The sequence below is a fragment of the Clarias gariepinus genome, chromosome 1 (genome assembly GCF_024256425.1).
Source record: "Clarias gariepinus isolate MV-2021 ecotype Netherlands chromosome 1, CGAR_prim_01v2, whole genome shotgun sequence".
Taxonomy (NCBI): Eukaryota; Metazoa; Chordata; class Actinopteri; order Siluriformes; family Clariidae; genus Clarias; species Clarias gariepinus.
In genome coordinates, this window is record NC_071100.1 from 50,932,034 (window position 1) to 50,957,171 (window position 25,138).

The following is a 25,138-nucleotide window of genomic DNA, read 5'->3' on the forward strand; positions in this document are numbered from 1 at the left end:
GTGACTAACAACCACACAGCTAAGCTAGTTTGAACAATGCTAACCGTCAAATGTTTAGCATGGTAAATTTAAGTTAAATTTAGAAATGTAGTTCTGAAGACGAGTTTACTGACTCAGATTAAACCACAACCCATTCACCTATCAACTTTTAAAGGAAACATTATAATATATTTTATAGAGACATATGAATCTTACCCAACATAAGATGTCCTTTTCAGCACGAAGTTTTCCTCAGGTAGATGCCGAAACCCGCACATGCGCAGTGCACAAAATAAGAAGGGCCAAACAGGACGAAACAGAATAACATTAAGATAACATAAAACAGCTTAGTAAATTTGATGTGAAGAGTTTTTAAGTATGGTTAACCTAACTCACTCACGTATTTTTATAAAACAGGTATTTATTGGATTATTTAAACGTTATCTGCCTTCTTTAAATGAACTGCAGCAAAAAAGCATTTTTTTGAGTGCAGGCTCGAAAAACACCAAACCGGACACGCTCTTCCGTCAGTTTTCACCAGTCCAGTTTTCACAAGATCAAGCATCCGACACCACCATTTTGCCTCCCCAATGCCTGATAGGGGCGGCGCTACTAGACATCGAGTCACAGGTCAGAACAGCGCTCAACCAGGAACCCGGTCCCCCAGAGACACCAACAGGCAAGCTCTTTGTCCCAGAGGCAAAACAACCGTGTGTCCTGGAATGGGGGCATAGCTCAAGGCTGGCCTGCCACCCTGGGGCGGCACGCACCCTATCCCTTGTCCAGCAACGCTTCTGGTGGCCCACCATGAGAAATGACAAACCGCTGCTTCGTGAGTGCCTGCGACGTCTGCGCAAGAAACAAGACCAGCAACAAGCCACCTGCTGGACACCTTAGGCCTCTTCCAATCCCGCACAGACCCTGGTCCCACATAACCCTTGATTGTGTCACTGGACTCCCCGAGTCCGAAGGTAAAACCTGCGTTCCTTATATCGTGGACCGTTTTTCCAAGTCAGCTCACTTTGTGCCCCTGTCTAGTCTCCCCACTGCCAAAGAGACAGCGGAACTGCTAATTATTTATGTTTTCCGGCTTCATGGACTCCCGATGGACATTGTATCAGATCGTGGACCCCAGTTTGCGGCTCAGTTCTGGTCTGCCTTCTGTAAACTAATCGGTGCTACGCCCAGCCTATCCTCGGGGTACTATCCACAGACTACTAGGCAGACAGAACGGGCCAACCAGGACCTGGAGACAGCCATCCGGTGAATGGCCTCCAAGGAGCCCCTGTCCTGGAGCCGGATGCTCCCGTGGATCAAATACGCCCACAACTCTCTGCCCACGTCGGCTACCGGCCTATCGCCCTTTCAGTGCTCTCTCGGGTACCAGCCTTCCCTGTTTCCCTCTCAGGAGGAGGAGGTCTCAGTTTCTTCGGCTCAAGCCTTCATTCATAGATGCCGGAGAACTTGGCTAAACGCAAGCTCAAAGACCTGCCAGACCGGCTTGGCCTTCAAACAACAAGCTGACCGGCACCGTTTCAGGGTGCCGACATATCGAGTAGACCAAAGGGTCATGTTGTCTGCTCGTAATATCCCCCTCAAGACCATCTCTCGGAAACTGTCCCCCAGGTTTCTTGGTCCATTTACAATCATTAAAATTATTAACCCCTGCACTGTCAGACTCCGTCTCCCCTCCACTATGCGTCGGATAAACCCCTCATTTCACGTCTCCCAGATCAAACCCCTGGTCTCCTGCCCGCTAAATCCATCCACCCGCCCGCCCAGCTCCTCCTCCTCAAGTCATCAATGGTGGTGAAGCATTCACCGTACGAAGACTGTTAAAGTCTCGACGAAGAGGCAGGGGCCTCCAGTACCTAGTAGATTGGGAGGGCTATGGCCCAAAGGAAAGAAGCTGGATTCCGTCAAGATTCATTTTGGATCCATCCCTCATTCAGGATTTCCACCAACAGCATCTTAACGCACCAGCCAGAACGCCAGGCGGCATCCGTATGAGGGGGGGGGGGGACCTGTCACATGCCAGCAAAACAAAGACGATTCTTCTAGCCGCCACTTCGCCTCCCTCGCCAGTCAGCTTTTCCGCCGGTGCGGGCACTTCCGCTGCATTCCATTCACCAACCTATGCGTGCCAAGTGCACTGACAGTGAGAAATCACTCACAAGAAACCAAGAGGATTCCCCGTGTCCGACTTCCAGGATTATGGAGATCCCCTCGCATTATAGCCCCGCCTCCTCTCTCGTCACTAAAGGCTTCCGCACTCTCCCAGTCATTAAGCACACACAGCCACTGCTTCTCTCCTCTGCTCCTGCTGCGCCTGCCCAAGCCTCAGTATATAAATAAAGGTTAAACACTATTTTCTATCATTTAATCACCGTTTGTCTGCTATTGGGTTTATTTCTGTTCAGCCACTTCTGAACCGCCCCTGACACTATTGTGGCTGATCGCCATCATGCATTGCGAGGGGTTTTCAATGTGTTCACACTGTTGGGGAAGGGTGTTTGGGTTAGTGGCTTCAGCCATGTTGTGTGTGTTAAGGTGTGTGAACTGTTGAATGTGCTTTGGTTCATGCTAAGGCTGAATTGGGTCTGGTTCTCATGTGAATGTGCTGCTCATGCTATACAGTGCTGTGTGAAATAAAGTACTCCCAGCCATTGCATTGGGCAGCAATCAAGCTCACTCATCTCTCCAACATCCTTTCCGGCGGTAAAACGCTACACTATTATCCTTGTTAATAAATTGCAGTAGTATGTGAGGAATTAAATATTTGAGGTATTTTGTTATGACAAGTAACTAATAATAAAGAATAATTTTCGGGGTGGTAGCATCCATGTCATCACTCCAATACATCACACACTTACACACAGTATGTCTTTCTCACTATAATTGATTTGAAAATTGTTATGTTAATTATTATCTGTAGTGTGTAATACTGTAGTATGATGGAAGGTAGGAAAAGTAGTTTTAAATCGGACAAATTTAAGGCATTAAACTAAAATTAGTTGAAATAGACCTGAAAGATGGTCACGTGCCAGTTATCAACAATAAAGAACAATACTGAAACTGAAATATTTCTAAATATACTTGTTTATAAATATATATGCTGAAAAACAGATTTCTTTAATGAGAAAAGAATAATAACCACGAACCATGAAAGAATAAACCTGTGCTGTTTCAGTAAGTCTGCACTCATTGTATCCTCAGAGCCCTTTTTAAACGTTTGTGTTTTGTGTGTTCTGAGATTCTTCTTTAAAAAGGTGATTATTTGATTAAATGTATTGTTTTTATGTGACATTTAGTTCTAATGTTACCAAACGTAGCAGGTACAGTAGTTTATGTGACAGATTATTACACTGTGAACCAACCATGTGAAACTTTAATATTTGCATAAGTAAACAGATCAGTGATGACACTAAAGTCGCTCTTCCACTAATGTAATCTAAACAAACGTGTCTGGGTGTGTTTACAGTTGACTTATAAAGTTCAATGTAATTAATCCAGTGTCCTTAAGTTTCTTCTCACATTCCTCACAGATGCAGATTTTATGTTACCACTTGACTTGTGCACCACACATGTGGTATGGAGGAATGTGATGTTCACAGGATATTGAAGATGAGTCTGGAGTCATATAAAGAACAAGGTGCAAGTCCCATCTAAAAGATTTTTTATGAGAGCTAAATTTGACATGAGTTGCAAACGTGAGTGTCTGTCACTGCTCAAAAATAAGCTACAGAATGCAGTCTGATACAAATCATAATGTGCAAATCAATTTATATTTATATTCGAACTTCATCTGTGATCACTGACATGACCTGAATGTGAAAACCAAAAGTAAAACTTGACTTGTGTCTATGTCTTTCATAGAAAACCCTTGGAATGTCAGGCAGTTATGAAGTACAGTGTATGCTCAGTCTATAATTGCGTGACTTAACACGCCCAGTCTTTTATGGGTTGTTTTGTTGCTTTGCAGTTTTGTCTTTGCTGTTTTCAGATTTCTGCTTTCTCTTTTTCAGTTCTTGTTTTGTCCTTATTTGCTGAATCACTGCCTTTATTTTCACCTCCCTGAATTACAATGTGATGCTCAATTACAATTTATTCAAAGTGTATTAATAAAATACTTAATATGTATCAAGCCCAGATAAACTGCGAAGGGATATTTCAGGAAGCACATCTGGTCTAATAAAATGTCCTGATCAGATGATTGTAGGGAGATCATCAGAAAGTTTATCAGTGTTCAGCACAGTGCACTGCGGTGTAAAGCAATCCTAAGAAATGTCCCAAATTCCTTATTGGGGCAATGGAAGCTCAGTGGGTTAAGACCCTGGGTTACTAATCAGAAGATCAGCAGTTCAAGCTCCACCAGCTCACTCAGCTGCTTCTGTGGACACTTATGGAAGGCCCTTAACTCTCTCTCTGCTGTATTATAGCTGACCCAGCGCTATGACCTCAGTCTCCAGCTGATGTATCAAAGAAAAGAATCTCTGTGGTTTAAAGTATATATAACGAATAAAGGTTTAATTTACTTAACCTTAGTGTCAATATAGAAAGCTTTGAGTTCTCACTACTAGAGTGCTCTTGAAAGCCCCTCATACAGAAGGTAAAGCAAATACACTAAAATGGCTAAATCCAAATCTGCACACTAAAGTACTAATTTATTCAAGTGTGTAAACTACTTATTAGAGCAGATTTTGACAGGTTCATAGCTTCTTTAGTCACAGGTATCCAAAACTCGAGTATCGAGGTTGTTGTTAACTGGTGCAGTTGGTACATTGTAACTGTTAGTTGTTACAGTACATAATGCCAGTTCTGTACTGCAGCCTGAGTTGGCATAGTTCATAACTAGGTGATTCATAAATAAACTTTAACTTTTCGCAGCTAACGCAGGTCGATTTGCAGGTAAATTTGAGACATGTAATATCACCAAGCTCAGAGACCAAGAACCATCAAAAATTTTTATTTCAGACAATTTGGCACACTCTAGATAAAGAAAAGAAAGAAAGGTCAATCCATGATAAAACTAAACACAACTACACCGGAAACATCAATGGGGACATATTATGCAAAATTTACCATGTTTAGACATCCAGGTGGGTCTCCAGTCTGTATGTACAAACAAAAAACATTAGACAAAAAAAAAAGTACTGTGTGCGTGTGTTTATTTAAGTATTGGATAAATTCGTTAATGCTGAATAGTAAGGAATTTCTTATTGTTTACTCCAAAGCAAAGATAAACTTTCAATACTATTTTATTTTATTTATTTATTTATTTTGGCTAAAATGTGAGTACATATTTACTGATATAAGACATACTACTTACAAACCACAGGTAAGCATATTTAGTGCATCGACGGAGTTGGTAATCAGGTAAGCATGTGCATGTAAATACAAAAAGACAATACAGACCGCTCATGCCACCTACAGGAGAGAAACACACATACAAAAACAATACTAATTAAAAACCGTACTCTAACTGCTTAAAATGTTCATGTATTTCTCTAACAGCAGTGCAGCTTCACACTACAGGTTTACGTTAATTAACTTACTTGTTAACAGGAATTCAATCACAGGGACTTCAATAATGGATACTGCAGAAAGAGAAGTTTAAAATCCACCCCTTCTCCTATAGCCAGAAACGGAGATACACACAGTTAAATGGTTTAACTGTATGGTTTTAACTTCAATACTCAAAATCTGACTCAAATATTCAGTTACTTGTAGTCAGTGACTTCATTACAGCAGTTCCTCTGCAAACAAATTTAATCTGTTCTGAAGGCGATTTCTTACAGAAAAAATTCATAATGTGAAACGCAGTGTCTCATAGGAATGAATAAAAATGCAGATAATCTGTTCTGGCCGCCCAGAAATATTACAAATATTATCAATTTGCATATTAAAAAAATGAAATAAATACACACACATTTTTTGCACACTGGCTGCTTTAATATCTAAACTAAAGTGACGCGCTTTTCTTCTTGCTACCATCATTGCTAGAATTATTGATCGGCTTCTTGACATAAGAGCAACTTAGCCGCCATTTGGTTCAACTCGGTTTGTTCAATTCCTTTTTATGCCGAGAAAAATTCCTTGCAAAATTTCTGTTCTTAAGGCAAAGATTAAAGGCGTGAGGTGAGGTGTGCCCTGCAATGGGTTGGCAACCTGTCCAGGGTGTACCCCTCCTCGGGCCCCCCCATGACCCTGAATACAGGATAAAGCGGTATAGACGATCGGACGACAACGATGAGACGACATTCCTAAATCAGAGCCTTTTATATAGTAATGTATTAAATAATTCTTCAGTTAGCTCAGAGTTTTCTATTAACTTGACAGAGCTTGCATTCTACCATGTTTAACACTCTAAAACTGTGTAGTAATCAAGTACAAGTTATGCATTATAATTACCATCCTGTTTAGGTTTAATATGTAAACATTGGTACATTAGACGACGGTCCATTGGTAAGAGCAAAGTTTATTGTATGAAACATAGGATATACATGTATGATATACAGTAGGATATATACTCAGCAAAAAATAAACGTCCTCTGACTTTCAACTGTTTTTACTTTTAGTAAACTTAATGTGTAAATATTTGTATGAACACTAAAAGAGTCAACACCATAAGACATAAACTAAAAATGTTTCCCAATGTGTCCCTAATGAAGGGAGGCTCAAAATCAAAAGTACCAGTCAGTATCTGGTGGCCACCAGCTGCTTGAAGTACTGCAGTGCATCTCCTCCTCATGGACTGCCTATTGCGGACAGTCTGAGCACTGATGGAGGGATCGTGTGTTCCTGGTGTGACTCGGGCAGTTGTTGTGGCCATACTGTACCTGTCACGCAGGTGTGATATTCGGATGTACCGATCCTATGCAGGTGTTGTTACACGTGGTCTTCCACTGCGAGGATGATCAGCCGTCCTTCCTGTCTCCCTGTAGCGCTGTCTTAGGCGTCTTACAGTGAGGACATGGCAATTTATCGCCCTAGCCACATCAGCGGTCCTCACGCCTCCCTGCAGCATGCCTAATGCACGTTCACGCAGATGAGCAGGGACCCTGGGCATCTTTCTTTGGGTGTTTTTCACAGTCGGTAGACAAGTCTCTTTAGTGTCCTGCGTTTTTAGAACTTTGACCTTAAATGCCAACTTTCTGTAAGCTGTTAAGGTTATAACAACTATTCCACAGGTGCATGTTAATTAATTGATTTTGGTTAATTGAACATGCATGGAAATCATTGTTTAAACCCTTTACAATGAAGATCTGTAAAGTTATTTGGATTTTAACAACATTATTCTTGAAATACACAGTCCTGAAAAAGGGACGTTTCTTTTTTTGCTGAGTATATAATAAATGTACACATAGAAAAAATGGATATAACTTACAGATTTAATAAACTCACTGGTATCTGATAGAGGTCTGAGAAACTGGAACTGTCTCTCGCTCCAAAATCCTGCTGTAAAAAAATGTACACCGAGTGTTACGAGTCATTTGTACTGACTGAAGGGTACTCAAGGGTAACTTTTGAGGAGCCCACATGCCTGAGGTCTGCCAGTTAAAAAATTGGAGATCCACTGACACAGAGATGACCAGGCGTTCAAAGCACTTCATCACTATTGAGGTGAGGGCTACAGGGCGATAGTCATTGAGAGAAGCAGGATGTGGTTTAATAGGTTTAATATGCTATTTTTTTCCAACTAAAAGATCAAGCTGAAGATTCTTTTTTTACTTATATTTCTATTTAATACAATCAGACCATGTTTTCATTACTGTAAGGTTTTTTTGAGTGGTTACATAGGCAGAAATACAGATTAAGACGGACTACACTTTAATTTGTGTTTTTTACATCACTACTACATTCCCGTATGTCCACCCTGATTCATAACCACGACTGGAAGAACTTTAAACAGTCTATTTATGTAGTTGTTACATATAGGTTTTTTTAGTTCTTCAAACCAGATCTTTTCTATGGCAGCAATTAAATCGGTCTTTGTAGTTAGTTTTGCTGTTTTTCTAATAAAGTCTTTCATTGCATGCCATACCATCTCAATGGGATTTATATCATGGGATTCAGCTAGAGTCTTGACCCAGTTAATGCACTCTGCAGCAATGACTTTTTTTGCAGCAGTGTGCTTCGGGTCATTGTCTAGAATGGGAGTCTCCAAAAGAGTCGACATCAATGCGAGAAAGCCATCTGGGGAGAAGCCCCTATCTGTTGTCGACGGCCGAGACTGGTGTGCTTTTGTTTTTCAAATGCTCCTCCAACCAGCCAACCACCCATATCCTTTTCATATTTTTTTTCCTCCAACCAGCCAACCACCCATATCCTTTTTATAATTTTTTTGATATTTATTTTTCTATTTCATAGTCTTTTATTTTAAGGTCACGGATTAAAATCTTTGTTGAGCTAACTATCATGCTTCTAGCCATAAACCCTTTGTGTCTTAGCTTTTCTGTGTTTCCTGCCTCCCTAGTTTCCCAGTGAGCCTTTGTGTGTCGCCTAGCCTAGCCTTTGTGAGCCACCTAGCCTAGCCTTTGTGTGCCGCCTAGCCTAGCCTTTGTGTGTCGCCTAGCCTAGCCTAGCCTTTGTGTGTCGCCTAGCCTAGCCACTCGGTATCCCTCTCTGTGTTTCTGTGCCCAAATTCCCTAGTGTGTTGAGCTATTAGGTAAGTGTAGCTCAGTGCATGTTGGGCTAAAGACATTCTTAGCTAGGTAAATGTGTAGCTGACTAGCTAAAAGCCATGCCTAGCTGATTGCCATGTCTTTAGCCCTAGTCCCGTCTCTCTCCTTGTCTCTCGTCTCTACTTGTCTCTACATCTCTCCTGTCTCTACTTCCTTGTCTCTTGTCTCTCCTTGTCTCAATGTGCCTCTCCTTGTCTCTTGTCTCTACGTGTCTCTCCTTGTCTTTTGTCTCTCCTTGTCTCTACGTGTCTCTCCTTGTCTCTTGTCTCTCTCCCATCTCTACTTGTCTCCTGTCTCTACTTGTCTCCCATCTCTACCGTCTTGTCGGATGTCTCGTCTTGTTGTCCTGTTTCAGCTCCACATGTAGGTTGTGTGTCCTGTTGCGTGTTTTGTCTGTCTGCCTGTGTTTCGCCACAGGACGTGTGTTAGGCGTCCGTCTGCCTGTGTTTCGCTACAGGACGTGTGTTAGGCATCCGTCTGCCTGTGTTTCGCCACAGGACGTGTGTTAGGCACCCTTCAGACTGTGTTTTGCTACCAATCTTAAACGTAGTGTAACCGGTATTAGTCCTGTTGGTGTCCCTTTGTCTGTGTCCTGCCAGAGAGCCCATGTTTAACCCCATTCTATTAAGTATTGTTTGAGTTTGTTTGTTCCTTTGTTTGTGACAACCCTTATTAAAAGGCTCTTTTTGTTCAACTACCCCTCTGCCTTTATGCCTGCTCTCTCCGCCCACGGCGATCAACATCCGCCAATACACCCCATTCGTGACAGTATGTGACAAATAGAATTTGAATTTGATTTGATTAAACTAACTAATGACAAAAATGGTGGAGAGTTATCACAGATCGTCTGAGCATCAATCGAACCGGTTTTTACATGTAAATTATATTTCGCAACTCATTGAGGAAAGAGATTGGGTCAAGCGCATACTAAAACCTTTCCCCAATTTAATCCACTAACAAACATCATGCTTCAGTATATTGAAGCTGTAAAGCAATCAAGGTAAAATATTAAATCAGATCAAAACAGATACAGTGGTGTGAAAAACTATTTGCCCCCTTCCTGATTTCCTATTCTTTTGCATGTTTGTCACACTTAAATGTTTCTGCTCATCAAAAATTGTTAACTATTAGTCAAAGATAACATAATTGAACACAAAATGCAGTTTTTAAATGAAGGTTTACGTTATTAAGGGAGAAAAAAAACTCCAAATCTACATGGCCCTGTGTGAAAAAGTGATTGCCCCCCTTGTTAAAAAATAACTTAACTGTGGTTTATCACACCTGAGTTCATTTCTGTAGTCACCCCCAGGCCTGATTACTGCCACACCTGTTTCAATCAAGAAATCACTTAAATAGGAGCTACCTGACACAGAGAAGTAGACCAAAAGCACCTCAAAAGCTAGACATCATGCCAAGATCCAAAGAAATTCAGGAACAAATGAGAACAAAAGTAATTGAGATCTTTAGTCTGGTAAAGGTTATAAAGCCATTTCTAAAGCTTTGGGCCTCACTTGCCTCAATTAAGGTCAGTGTTCACGACTCCACCATAAGAAAGAGACTGAGGCAGAGAGGCAGATTTCCAAGGCGCAAACCACTTTTAAGCAAAAAGAACATTAAGGCTCGTCTCAATTTTGCTAAAAAACATCTCAATGATTGCCAAGACTTTGGGGAAAATACCTTGCGGACCGACGAGACAAAAGTTTAACTTTTTGGAAGGTGCGTGTCCCGTTACATCTGGCGTAAAAGTAACACAGCATTTCAGAAAAAGAACATCATACCAACAGTAAAATATGGTGGTGGTAGTGTGATGGTCTGGGGTTGTTTTGCTGCTTCAGGACCTGGAAGGCTTGCTGTAATAGATGGAACCATGAATTCTACTGTCTACCAAAAAATCCTGAAGGAGAATGTCCAGCTATCTGTTCATCAACTCAAGCTGAAGCAGGACAATGACTCAAAACACACCAGCAAATACACCTCTGAATGGCTAAAGAAAAACAAAATGAAGACTTTGGAGTGGCCTAGTCAAAGTCCTGACCTGAATCCTATTGAGATGTTGTGGCATGACCTTAAAAAGGCGGTTCATGCTAGAAAACCCTCAAATAAAGCTGAATTACAACAATTCTGCAAAGATGAGTGGGCCAAAATTCCTCCAGAGCACTGTAAAAGACTCGTTGCAAGTTAACGCAAACGCTTGATTGCAGTTATTGCTGCTAAGGGTGGCCCAACCAGTTATTAGGTTCAGGGGAAATTACTTTTTCACACAGGGCCATGTAGATTTGGAGTTTTTCTCTCCCTTAATAACATAAACCTTCATTTAAAAACTGCATTTTGTGTTCAATTATGTTATCTTTGACTAATAGTTAACGGTTTTTGATGAGCAGAAACATTTAAGTGTGACACACATGCAAAAGAATAAGAAATCAGAAATAATTTGTTGATGGTGTGGGGGAAGGGGGGCTATTTTGAGCGCAAAAATTAACACATTTTATTTTAAACTTCGTATATCAGCCTATAAATATATCACCTAGGAGCACGGCTCCGGAGTCGCAGCAGAGGCATGAAAGAGCCGCATGTGGCTCTGGAGCCACAGGTTAGCGACCCCCGATCTAGGCTATATATTTAAATATATGCATATATATTAAAAGAAAGATTGACACAAACATAATAAAACTCGACCTAAATCCAATCTAGTGTTTTTTTTTTTTAACTAATCTGTATGAAGGCTGCTGTCCCGCATGCACCTGACTTTGCAACCAATCTGAAGCGCTGCTATTTTAATGTTTTGACTTTTAATAGCTTTTGTTTTTTGATTTTTACAATAAAACCTCACAATATAAAGTAATGATATTAAAAGCTGAAAATATTACAGTAAATATGATTTCCACACATTTACTTTATTAGTTTGTTTTAATCTGCACCTGAGAACTGCCACCCGAAACATGACTGCCACCTACTGGTTTAAAACATGGCGTCTCTTGAAATCTTGCGCACTGCCGCGAGTCGCCATGAGATTTCTCTTCCTCTGAGGCACATTTTTTACTGCCCCATCTGTATAGTCAGAAACGAATAAATCATGCCACCACACCTCCCATGCCAACTTCTCAGTAATACACTGACAAGCGCTGTAATGTTGTGGAGGTGTTGGTGTACTTAGTGCGCTTTTCTTTTTTCACCTACAGTATACCAGAGCATCGGCCCTCGACCCGGTGCTTCCTAAATGTCCACATGTCTGTTGGTTTGTATTGGAGACCTATATAGACATGCGTCCAGGTGTTGTGCATTGTCCTGAATTGCCGTCTGAAAGCGTTGCCTAGTGACATCATGAGAGAGCGGCCGCGGGTTTGCCTGACTGGAAACCTGTGGAGCAGCTGACCGTGGGTTTGTCTATCGCAAGACCTGCAACGTAACAAGATCTTTTGTTTCATTAACATCACAAGATGGAAAAAGTGGGAACTAACTTGTCTCTCTTATGTTCCAGATTATTAATAAACGTACATTTAAAGGGGAAACATTAACACACACCTGTTTAAATAGCAGGATTATTTGCTTGTTTGTTTTAATGTGAAATAAAGAAATCGAGATAAACCATGTTAGATATTTTCCTTTCTTTAAGGTGATGGCAACTCAGAAATACAAAAAAAATTTAGATGGAAGAGGACAAAAACATATAAATGTTGTAAAATAAAAATGTAAATTAAAATGATTATGATCATTATTACATTTGACCTCTTATTAAATTATTATTTGTGAATGTTTAATGTCTGTAGGAGAATAAATGACAGTATTATTAATTGTAAAGCTGATTAGAGACGTACAAACACACAAACACATGGGTTTAATCAGCCCATAACTCCACCACATGGGTTTTATATGATGTGAAGAATCAGAGCGATTATCAGCAGAGCCAACACTGAGAGAGAGAGAGAGAGAGAGAGAGAGAGAGAGAGAGTGATTTACTAATAGCTGATTATACAGTATACTGTAAACACAGCATCGCTTTTTTTATTCTTTAAAAATAAAATCTGCTAAATTATTACATTTTAAGAGCCTACAAAATAAATAAAATTAGTAAAACATATATTCACCATTAGTGCAGAGGCCAATGGTTACGGCGCTGCTGTTTGGAGGCAGGATGGACAGGTCTAATGGTGTTTTGGTGTCGAACGATACAGTCGCAGGGCCCAGCTGAGTTCCTGTGGAATTGGGGTTGAAGAAACTTTACTACAAAGGCTGAATTCCTTCTGCTATTTTACAAGCAAATGTTACATGAGACATTAAAGAAAACATTTTTTTAATCACTTTTAGTCAGTTTAAGACAGACTGATTACACTGTGTGTGTACTCTGTACGCATGGAGGGGGGGGGCACAGCAGTAGCTCATTAACATAGAAGCTGAAATTGCGTGTTCAGATGAGGAGTGAAACAGATTGAGATTGTGTTCCTAACAAATACATTGACTGGGAGGAATTTACCACTTTACCACATCACCATTAACTCCTTGGATGAGCTCTAAGACCGGTGCTAATGTAATTAAAGAAGTTTTCAAATTTGGGACTTTTAAGTGAAAATGGTGATAAAAAATCTGAAGCCACTCCCAATATGATTTGACAGCGTATAATTATTGTTGTTTTGTATCTTAAATGACAAGTTGTTCTTTAACTAAGGGTGATTTTGATTAGAGCTGTTTAAACGTCTTACACAAGTATAATAAAAGCCTGATCTACACTATACGGCCAGAAGGTTGTAGACCACCACACTTCTATTCCAGAATTCCTCAAATTGATTGGATTTCGCAAAAGTGAAAATATCACTGCCCATGAAATGTTTATGTAAACGACATATGAAAGTACGACAGGCGTAAGTTAATTTCTAATTGCTGTGTTGTTTGGGGGGAGTGATGTGCTGATGCATGTCTGTTTTCAACAGAACAGGAAGAAACAAAATGTTCAATATTGTCCCGTACATATTCTTATATGCAAGTAAGAATCTTTCTCCTAGAAAATGACGGAGATGAGATGAATCCACACGAGGCATTTCAGGTTTTTATGAATAGTAATCATCATGCTTTTTTTTTCCCCTTTGTGTCCAGCATTGAATAAATATTTGACCACGAATGGCTGGAATGTGGTTGTGAATCTATGACTGAAATAAAGCTGCTCACATCACTGCACACTTCTACATTATAAGAGGCAGCATTATTTCAGCAAGTATATATTTGTGATATATTTTTTTTTTTTTGCTGTACTGAATCTACATTTTTTCTGCTTTGCATAAGTTGCCCCTCTTTGTGATCTGAGTATATTATGACTGAAATGAAGCTGCTATCAACAGCCGTTATAAACAGCTTTATTTCAGTCATAATATACTATAACAAATTTGCTGTGTATTTTTTATTTATTTTTTTGTACCTAAGAATTGCATTTTAATCAATGTTTCAGGAACCAGGCTTTCTTTTTTGTTTCTCCCCCTGGCCTCAGTGAGCCCTGTTTTTGTGTGAGGAATCTAAGTGTGTAGGTGTGAACAGCTCAAACATCAATAAGAGTCCTGGTGAAACCTGGTGTCACCTGATTTAAGGTGTGAATGTTTTTAAAAAATAATAATAAGGCATGTTGTGCACATTTACATAATATAATTACTTTCAGTATACTCATAATAATCATATTTGTTCATTTAAATGTTTCTTTCAATTAAGGTTAATGTAATTTTGTCTCAACTTGACCGAACAAATTCCCACTACATTGTTTAAATACAAACCATTCGTGTTAAGTCAACATTTCAAACCTACAGCAGGGGGCAGTAGCGAGACACCAGCTGTTATAAACTGCTAATGAAACAGAGGAGCAAGACAATTTAAATTGTCTTTAATTTAAAGTCAAAGTTAATTGACTCGCTGCCCGCACGCGTTACCCCTCCAGTTCTATCCGTTTAGACAGAGGGTCAGAGGTCAACACCCGAAAAAGGACAGATTTTTTCGCAGATATATATATATATATATGAGGTATTTAACTTTGGCCTGCTTCTGTAGTTTTAGAGAGTCCTAGTGTTTTAGGCTAAAGTTAGCTAACGGATTTAGCCGCGTGTCACAGGTCCATCCACTGCATATATTTACATTATTAGGCGAAAAGTAGATAAGTATATATAGTAAAAGTTATTTTGTTGTCAACTTATATCTGTGATTAGAACAAAACAACATTGTAATAAAATGCTTGATGAAAGGGCTGGTGGTACATCAGTAATTATACAGATATCTTTTTTTTTTTTTTTCAAAATAAGTGTTCGAGTCTCAATTGTTCCAGTAGTCTCTCTCTTTCTCTCTCACACGCACACACACACACACTCACACACACAAACACCTAAATCCTGCTAAAAAATACACAGAATTTCTGCAGTATTAACTTTAAATTGATCTTTGTGTTTACCTAAATGAAGATCCGGACAGTCTCTTTAAAGAATATCTGGTAGGTAATGTTAATAATTACTGCAGAAGTAACGGTATCATTGGGCTCTTTAGAATATCACAATATCCATTTAGCCTTCAAAAATTACAAATTAAAGCTGCTATTAGATGGCATCAAGTGTTTTTAAGTGTGTGTGAGAAATCAGTGTGGACCAAAAGTTAGTGATCAAATACTTAAGAACATTTACAGGGGAAAATGCAAACAGACTCTTTGGAATTCTGTATTAGTCTAGTGATTTTATTTTTGCTTTTTTGTGTGTAACAATAGGATACAGACGGCCGTGCTGCAGAGAGGATCTTGAACATGTTGTATTTGGCATCTAAAGCATCAATGTTGAGGGAGGTGATGCCACGACCCCTCCAGTTGTTAAAGTGCTTCACGACTTGGAAGACATCGCTACTGCATGTGCGCTCTTAATGGTCACCAAAGGTACAGATGCTTAAAAACAAACTTTATGAGTAAACCAACGTTGAGCACTTAAATTTGTTGAGTTCCACATGAACGCCTTTTTTTGCACTTATTGAAAATGTTTGGATGTTTTGTTTTGGATGCAATAAATGTAGGCTTTGCAGAAACTTGGGGAAAAAAACTTAGAGTAAATAGAGTAAATTATGTTTATATAGTAAATTAGTTTAGTTGGTATTCGTGACCTTAAGGACAAAGTTGTGCATTTTCCTTTTATTTATTTTTTTAAGACTCATACAGTGAGAATGTTTTTTTTTTTTCTATTTTTGTGGAGTCTAGTTTCATGTAAAACATGTCCAGAATACTGTTGAAAGAAGAGTTGATAACCGACTTTAATGTTGTTGTTTTTTAAACATAACCCCCCCTTAAACGTTTTTAACTTGTTATTAAAATGCTTGTGACATTAATGTTGTGAATAAAGGCCCTTACAAATGTTAGTTGAGTTTACTAAAATAATTTGTGTGGAATTTGTTAACAAGAAAAAAATAATTAAACCCAACATTTTTTTTTTGAACATGTGAATTAGATTGGTAGTGTTTTATGAAAGTATGGCACCTGTTATAAGTTGTTCCCTAATAAAAAGGATGTATTACATATTTCCTGCCTCTGGAGGTGTCTTTAAGGGTCACTAAAGCATTGGAAAATAGAGCTGCTAGTCATTATGGTGTAACGTCTAGTTGTAGTAACATGACTAAATGGGATTCATTGAAATCGATGTAAACGTATAGGATTAACATCAAGGAATACATTTTGTATAGCATGAATAGTTGAAGTTCAACAAAATAAAATTAGTTAAATAGAAATATTTCAATAATGTGTAATCAAAGTTAGCTGTTCATGTTAAATGAACACAAATATTTCAAGTTGGTTTAACATAATTCAATGTTGTTAAGGTAATGTGGTGTAATCATGTAGAACCTCTGTCCACTATTCAATCATGTTTAACCAAAGTGCTATTCTTTTGAGTGTGGGTCTTAAATATTGAAGAAAAGTCAGATTATTCAGTGAAACAGAGGTTCTGCTAAAAAAAATGTTAGTCACATCAGTCACTTTACCCCAAAGAGTGTTATAATATACAGTAGTTGTTTTGCTTGGGACACATACCCAACACTTTTATGAAGTCAGTTCTGTGTTCAAAACAACATGCCAGGTTTGTTTATTCTCCTTTTCTCTGCTTTTCTGCTAGAGTTTGAAAATGTGTTGTTTTTTTTTTTGTATATGTACTTTGACATAAATGTAAGTGTTCATAAGTAGAATGTAAGTGTTAAAGCTCACCGTTGGTGGTTCCATTCAGGATGGTGACTTGATAGCTGGTCTCAGCAGATCTGGAGCTGATGTTGAAACTGAAACTGGTGCTGGTGTTGACAACACACTGGATGAGAGACTGGTTTTGTGTGACTACACCTGCATAATTGTATACAGTGTTCTGAGGAAAGTGGAAAAAAGATGCTTGTGTCCATTCCCATGTTTTATTGTAAATTTTATAGAAGATCGAGTTCATAGTTTTGCGTCTTACCACATTTGCCAAGATCAGATTTGTGCCATTTCTAGAAGCCGTTACAAAGAAAAAACTGCTACTGTCACCAGTGTTGTTATTGCCACAGACAAAGACAATGGTAGATGACTAAAAACAAGACAGAAAGAGAGAGAGATAGAGCATAGCACATGAACTGCAGTAAACACACAGTGTGGAATTTTGTTTTTTACAATCGCTATGGCAGTTTTTTCAAAACATTTAACAAGTTTCCTAAACTCTTAACGCGGTTAGCACAACATCCGTCTTTGTAGGCTGTACAATTAACACATTTCTTGTTGCTTTGATACAAATGCATACAGTTAACACCAATTTAAAATGCTTGAACTTCTTTTGCACACAAGCTCAACCAAGACCAAAACAATGTAAGTTTACAGTCAAATTTACGAAACTTTCACACTGTATGTCAGTACAGATAACATCATGTTCTAAACATAACTTATAGAGGCTAAAGTCAAAATGAACAGCTGTTTATATTGTGAATTGAAACACAAATATATTCCCTGTATTTTATTCCATTGCCAAAGAGAAACAGCTTATTGCAGTTATATAATATATACATCACAGCTGATTCCCATCTAGGAACCACACTCAGGTGGTGAGTTTTTTCCAATCACATGATCATATGTTTTAAAAGAGGACTCTTTAGGCTGATCTTGTGTGGAAAAGGAACAATATAGAGCAACAGAAAAAAAGGAAGAAGGAAAGAAAGAAAGAATGCCTGCACGAGGGAGAGGAAGACGAGTATCAGGACAATTGAGAGGCGTGGGGCAAGGTAGAGAGAGAGGAGTTAGAATGCGGTAGTGGCGCTCAAAGAAGCACCAGAGCTAGGGTAACTGATCAAATATCATTGACCATGTCATAAACCACGGCCGATCATCCACTGTCCGTATTTTCAGAGAAACCAACAGGATGTTGCTTCTCCTACAGTAAGGTGTAAATAATTTTACCATTTACTGTATTAGAGTGACTGTATGTCTCCGGTCTCTAATATGTAACTGTAGAGGAAACGTGAGGAAAGCCCGTGAATGAAGAACAGAAACTTGTTATTGTCAACATGGTGATTGCTGACAATGAAATAAAACTGAAGGACATTCACTCCAGAGTTGTAGAGGACAACCTTGTCCTTGGGAACATTGCAGCAGTCAGCATAACATCCATTTCTCGGACTCTAGCTAAACACAGAGTCCGAATGAAACAACTATACAAAGTTCATTTTGAAAGGAACAGTGAGTACATCAAAGAACTCCGTCACCAATACGTCCAGGTAAGGTTATGCAATACAGTCAGTACTGTACCATACACAGTGTGTTTTGGAGTAAACTACTCTATAAACCTGAAGTGCATTAGTACATACAGTAAATATACAGTACAGCACAGCATTTACATACACTGTGTGTAATTACTTTCAGAGGGTAATGGAGTTGGAGGCCAATCAAGTCCCACATGAAATTATCAATGTTGACGAGGCTGGCTTTAACTTGGCGAGAAGGTGTCGCCGTGGCAGAAACATACAGTAATAGGCCAAAGGGCCACAGTTACCATGCCGAGCCAGAGAGGAGCCAAATCTTCAACAATGGTGCACTCCTGCATTAATGTCAGATTGGCCCCTACAACACCGACCGTCTTCTCCTGTTTTTAGAAAACCTGCATAAAAGACTGGTGCCAGAGGTAGAAAGGGGACAGGAGGGAGAACACTTGCCAAAATATGTTATCATATGGGACAATGTGGCATTCCACCATTCCCGTGCAGTCACAGCCTGGTTTGACGACCATATAAGAATAATGTCTCCTTTCCTCAACCCCATTGAGGAGTTTTTCTCAGCCTGGACATGGAAGGTTTTTGACCATCGTCCACATGACCAAATGTCCCTCCTGAATGAAATGGATGCTGCATGCCGAGACATCACAGCTGAACACTGTAAGGGATGGATAAGGCATGTCAAAAGATTCTTCCCACGATGCCTTGCCAGAGAAGATATCAGGTGTGATGTGGATGAGAACATGTGGCCAAATGCAGAAGACCTGCAGGATAGAAGATTCCTTTTTTTTTTTTTTTATAATTCCGTTGCTTTTTCTGTTTGTATATCTTGCAGTAATTTCCTTTTGCAAATAAAGTCTGTACTGCAGCAGTTCTGTGTCTGTATTTTTTTTTTACATAAACTGTACATTTTATAAAGCTCCTCTAAGTTGGTCCTTCACTCTTTTGTATTGAATTTCTGCAGCAAAATAAACAAATTGCATGCATTTACTAAACCCAATTAAACAAAAATGTAGAAAGGCTTTAAATATAAGAGCAGACCTGACACATAAAATAATGCAGTTTCTGTAATTTCAGCTGATGATAGTGTTGTTGTTGTTTTTTTGTCAATGTGTCAATAGTTATGATAGTGTACTGTGGTAGTTTATTATTGTATTTAGAAAATTTGTTTTGGGGTTTCGTTTACAATGTGTGATTTTGAGCATGAAATTAACCGTTTTGCCAATTGTGTGTTTTAGGTGTGATGGTGCATTAAGAGTTTAGGAAACTTGTTAAATGTTTTGAAAAAAAAACCTGTAATAATGACATTGATCCGGTTTTACATTGTTAGTGAGTGCCAGTGCGACGTATCCAGACGTTGTGCCGCTGAGTTCAAAGAAGAATGTTTGGTTTGTCAGTCGAACTGAGGTGAAAAAGCAGCTGCTGTTTCCTGCAGGATCGCAGTTAGACTCACTCGACAAACACAGTTTAGTGCTGTTACAACCGTTACGAGTGATGTTGAGCTGAAGATAAAAAGAAATAAATTAAAACATCATTAATCGACTGTCATTAATATTAACTCAATAAGACTCAGTGTTGCAATTTAATTAATTGATTTTGGATAATAATCTCTCTTACCGATACAGTTGTGTTGCTGGTGCTACTGATTGGAGGATTACCTTTGGGATTTGCCAGGTCTAAAGTTTCAGTGGAATTAAAAACCGTAGTTGCATTTCCCAGAGTTGTTCCTGCAGAAATGTAAAGAAGACCCTTTAATGAACATCACTAAGTCACTATGTTTAACTTGCTCTCCAGACTGAGTTTATTATAATCTGTCTGTGCCGGCGACCCCTTGCCTGGAGCAGCTGAAAGGCAATATTAATGTCTGCTTGTGTTATAACCTTTGACACAGTCTTTTCTTTTGATTTCTGAATTGTCTAAATTAATGTGTACCACATTGAGTTCAAGCTAAGTCTCAAGGTACACTCAATAGTGCACGTAATACAGTTAATATTTACAGTTAAACTACAGTTAAAAATAAATCCAGGAAAGTATTAGTTAGGACATCCATAAATTATATTTCTTTTTAGAGCCCAAGTACTATGGAAACAGCCGTATGATGTCCTAGTGTGTAAAGTGCCCTCATGTTCTTCTAAGGATTTTTATCCGGCATCCAGGGATTTTGGGGGGTCTTAACACGCTCAGATATTCAAATCATTACACAGGTTGGAAACTGCTGCTATTAGGACACATGAGTGATTGGGCAACGAATGTGGCACAGGGCCTTTACACGGGACTTTGCTGCATAGGTGCTCTGGGTGTGGCACAGGGCTCCACACAACATTTGCTGCATAGCTCTTACACATATCGACACATACATACATAAACATGTGAAATTCGGTACACATTTATATATTACTGAGCTGAACAACTTTTCCTACGTACAGGTATGTCATGCACAGTGACATATCAGTTATTTTGGGTTGTTTCCAAACACACTCTATGGAATTTTATATGCTTTTCCCAGGACATTTATTGATCGCACAAAACCAGGCCAATATGACCTTAAGACATAGTGTTAATGTTATTAAGCTAAGTGTTAATGTTAGTGTGGAACGCCTGTGACATGCTCACTGTATGTACGTCTGTAATGAGACATTTTTCCATTATGTGCTCACTGTACTGACTGCCTTTCTGGCATGCTTATGCCCAATTATTGTTGCTTTGTAACTATATAATACAGTGGAACCTTAGGTTACGAGCATAATTCGTTCCTGAAGCGGGATCGTATTCCAAAACACTCCTAAACCAAAGTGATTTTTTTCCATAAGAAATCATGAGAACTCAAATTATTCGTTCCACAGCCTAAAAAAATAAATACATTAAAAAATAATGAACACAAAATATAAAGTAAAAATAAAACAAATTAACCAGCACTTTACCTTTAAAAAAGTAAAAATAAATCCTGAAAGATGTGTTTCCGTTTATGCGCTTGTGTGTGTGTGTGTGTGTGTGTGTGTGTGTGTGTGTGTGTGAAGGAGCATGGTGTCCAATGATGCACGTGCTGACAAAGTGCAGGCTGATACAGAGAAAAGAGAAAATAAATCTTTAAACACTCTAATGAAACTTGCTTTTGCTTTACATGTGCATTGTACACACACGCATACAGAAACAAAATAAAATATGTTTTACGGGCACACAAATGGTCACAGTGTTACAGTAAACAGTACATGCGTGCACGAATGTTGAGGAAAAACCGTTGTCTCAGTTGTGATCCCGTGATGCTCGGCGTCAAAACAAGAAGCGCATTTTCTAAATCAAAATTTATTAAAAATCTTTGCTCGTCTTGCGGAACACTTGCAAATTGCATTACTCGCGATCCGAGGTTTCACTGTCTAGTTACAATAAAGTAAAAATGTACAGTATATATACAGTATATATCATTTTAAGTATTTAAAATCATTCTTTCTGCTTGTAAATGAAAACTTTTCTCTTTTTTCTGTAGAAAGCATGGCTGTTGTAGGGGGCATAAAGATTGGAGCACAATGGAAAACAGGTTTAATCATATTCTCAGATTGAGCCTGTTCCAGAGGGGAAGTGCATAACCCGATGCACCCATCATGCATAAAGCCAAGACAATGTACATTGTGTGTGTATGAAATGATGTTAGATTTTATTCAAATCAAAAGAAAACCCATAATGAATCTCTTAGAAGTACTATAGAAATATGAACGCTCATCGTCTGTGGTTCCATTAAGTATGGTGACGATGAAAGGCAGCTGAACAGTGCTGTTGATGGGGATGAGATCGAGCAGGGTGGAACTGAGTGTGACGTTGAAGGTACACTGAATAAGGTTCATTGTTACCTTACCCTGTAAACTAGTTACATTTATGGCAGACTATGAAGAGAGACAGAGAGAGAAATTCATGGGGTGAGAGATCTCATTCCTTCCAGTATTTCATTCCTTATGAAATTCTAAAATAAAATATATAATTGAATTGTTAATTATTGTACTATTGTATAATTCTATCACTCTTGACGTGCATTAATCAAGCAGGTTTCTACATCAGTCATACCACATTAGCAGGAGTCAATGATGAGCCGTCCTGAATAGCTGTTACAAAGAAAGCATTGGTCTTATAGTTGCCGCAGACAAACACAAGAGTGCCCTAAAAGAAGCAATGTCATATTATATTTATAAAGTGAAAGAAATGAATAAGAAGGTTAAAAAATAATAAATAAATAATAAACATAAACCACCAAAAATAAGCTGTTTGAAAGAATTAATGTCCTGGTCTTTTAAATCAACAGAAATGTTTCCCCTTTCTATATTCCGTCCATCTGTTCACATAAAAACACATGTTTTTTTAAAAAAAAAAAAACATCTTAAACCTGCGCATAATTGGGTTTGGAATTGTGTTATCTAAATAACTTTTAAAAATGATTATTGAACCCTTACATGTACAGTAGGAGACAAAATGAAATTGGGAATGTATCTGCTCCTGAATTCACCACTACACGGCTACAGACTGCACTTTTTAGATAAAAAAAACTGGGGGAACATTTTAGAATTGAGTCACACTTTAAATGGTATTTTCATCATTTTGGTGTTACTCTGTATTTTACCGTCTCTAATCCTCCATGTGCTGGATTTAATGTTGTTTTTTGACACAACAGTTCTCTCACAAAGTACTATCACCACTCTAACATACGCATAACAGTTTCACATGATTAACATCCAATGTGAAAAGGCTTTTATGGAATCAAAAACAGACTGAGCCTGATAAATTTGATTAAATGGATTATTATATAATAATAAGATTACAAGATAATACTACTACTGTACCATAAAAGTTAATCATATAAAACATACAAAAGCGTTTTCATTCTAAACCTCTCAACTGATATAAATAGTGTGCAATAAGCAATTATTTAATTATAATTGTGTACGTAATTGTTCAGACCTCCTTGATGTAAAATTCACATGTGCACAATACAGGTTAAAATATGGCATTAGAAGAAAAGTAAATATATGTAATATAATAAAATGTGTTTTTTCGAGTTAGTAATGCTACCTGAATGAGTTGCTGGCTGAAGGAAGTTGGAGTGAGTCCCAACGCCACGTATCCTGAAGTCGGGCCGGAGATTTCCACAGTCAGTACTCTATTACTATACTGAGTAGAGCTGAAATAACAGCTGGGGTTTCCTGCAGGATCGCAACCAGCTACACTCGACACACACAGCTTAGAGGTGCGACATGTGGTATTAGTGATGTTGGTCTGAAGATCAGATGAGAGGAGAAAAACATTAACATTAATACTCTAACCTTGACTTGATCTCTATTTAACAACACACACATGAGATTTAAAATATTTTTTTCTTACATTGAGTGTGAACAGCTCTGAGATCAGCTGGGCTTCAGTCAAATGACAAACAGCGCAGACAAACACAACCACCACAATCAGTCTGGACTTCATGTCTGATAAAACAGATATTTATACATTTCATAGAAGTATTAGATTTACTACTGGCAAAATAAATGCTACAACTATAAAGCAGTTTTTCTTTTCAGATAAAAATAGTTACCTGTAACGATAAGATGAATGATTTTGTATGCTGTGAATAAAATGTGTTGTACAATGTGTTGATGCAAAGAGATTCCCGGCGTTTAATCTCTGAGGGTGTGTCATACGCTTTTATATCAATGATATCTCTTATATCTCTCTTGTAAAAAAAAAAAAAAAAAAAGGGCAGGATTAAATTACAGGCGTGTATTGGGTGTATAATTCTGCAAAAACTATTGGGAAATTCACACCGTTGACATTTAATACTGATTCATTTAAAACACACGAGTCAGTGTTCATAGTTAGGGTAGGATAGTAGAGATTTATTATTCTAGAATGGGTTATAAAAGGGTATCTAGGAGGTTCAACATCCCAGTAAACACTGTTCAGGAAGCTGAAACAGCATCACCTCACCTAAACACCATGGAGAAAAATTAGATTAATAATGAAATGAATCAAAAAGCCAATGATTTAATTACCATTTAAGTCATTTAAATTTCTTAATTTCAATTTCAGGTTTCAAAAGTTTTAGAAGAAAGAGATTGGCTAAATAATGAAAAATCAGAGTGATAATTGCTTCTCATTTATAAAATGTATGTTTTGTGAAAACTATTTACTTTTATTGAATAGACAAACACTTAAGGCATTCTAAGATAGTTTAGGTAGGGTAGTAGAGATTAATCACTTTGGAATGGGTTATAAAATAACATCTAGGAGGTTCAACATCCCAGTGAACACTGTTGGGTCAATAATCAGGAAGCTGAAACAGCATCATCCCACCTAAACACTATCTACACAAGACTCAAAGGTCAGCAACTAGACAGAGACTGTTGAGGGATTCCTCACTGAGGCCAGCAGTCACTCTGAAGGATTCGGAAGGATCATTGTGTCAGGACCATGTTTAAGCGAGGGATCAAGAGGTTCAGTAGACTATTTACTTTTAATGGATAGCCAAAGTCATTGTGTCAAGATCATAAATTACCCTTTGTTAATAACTGGAATGTTTTTTGAGAGCACCCTAGTCTCTACCATAGCGGTGGCCTGCACCCTAGCAGAGCTGGAGCAGCAGTTCTCTCGGACAACATTTCCAGAACACTATGCACCTAGCGGTAAGTCATATTTTAGATTACAATTGCAATAGTTAGGCTTCAACTCACCAGGTGCACACATAGCTTATTTCATAGAAACTGTTCCCTGAATAGTGAGATCCTCCC

The 25,138-nt window shown here is 38.4% G+C and overlaps 1 protein-coding gene across 1 annotated transcript; it reads right to left on the minus strand.

Moving 5' to 3' along the window:
- Positions 1–12,394: 12,394 nt before the first annotated feature.
- Positions 12,395–24,049, minus strand: LOC128526447 (uncharacterized). Its single transcript, XM_053498306.1, has 11 exons — positions 23,947–24,049; positions 23,745–23,839; positions 23,436–23,639; positions 22,437–22,529; positions 22,099–22,258; positions 19,998–20,107; positions 19,703–19,882; positions 17,102–17,209; positions 16,861–17,011; positions 12,749–12,856; positions 12,395–12,573 (listed from the first exon to the last, which is right to left on the minus strand). The coding sequence occupies exons 2-11, from the start codon at positions 23,835–23,837 to the stop codon at positions 12,530–12,532; spliced, it is 1,251 nt and encodes a 416-aa protein (XP_053354281.1). The 5' UTR covers positions 23,838–23,839; positions 23,947–24,049; the 3' UTR covers positions 12,395–12,529.
- Positions 24,050–25,138: the final 1,089 nt, after the last annotated feature.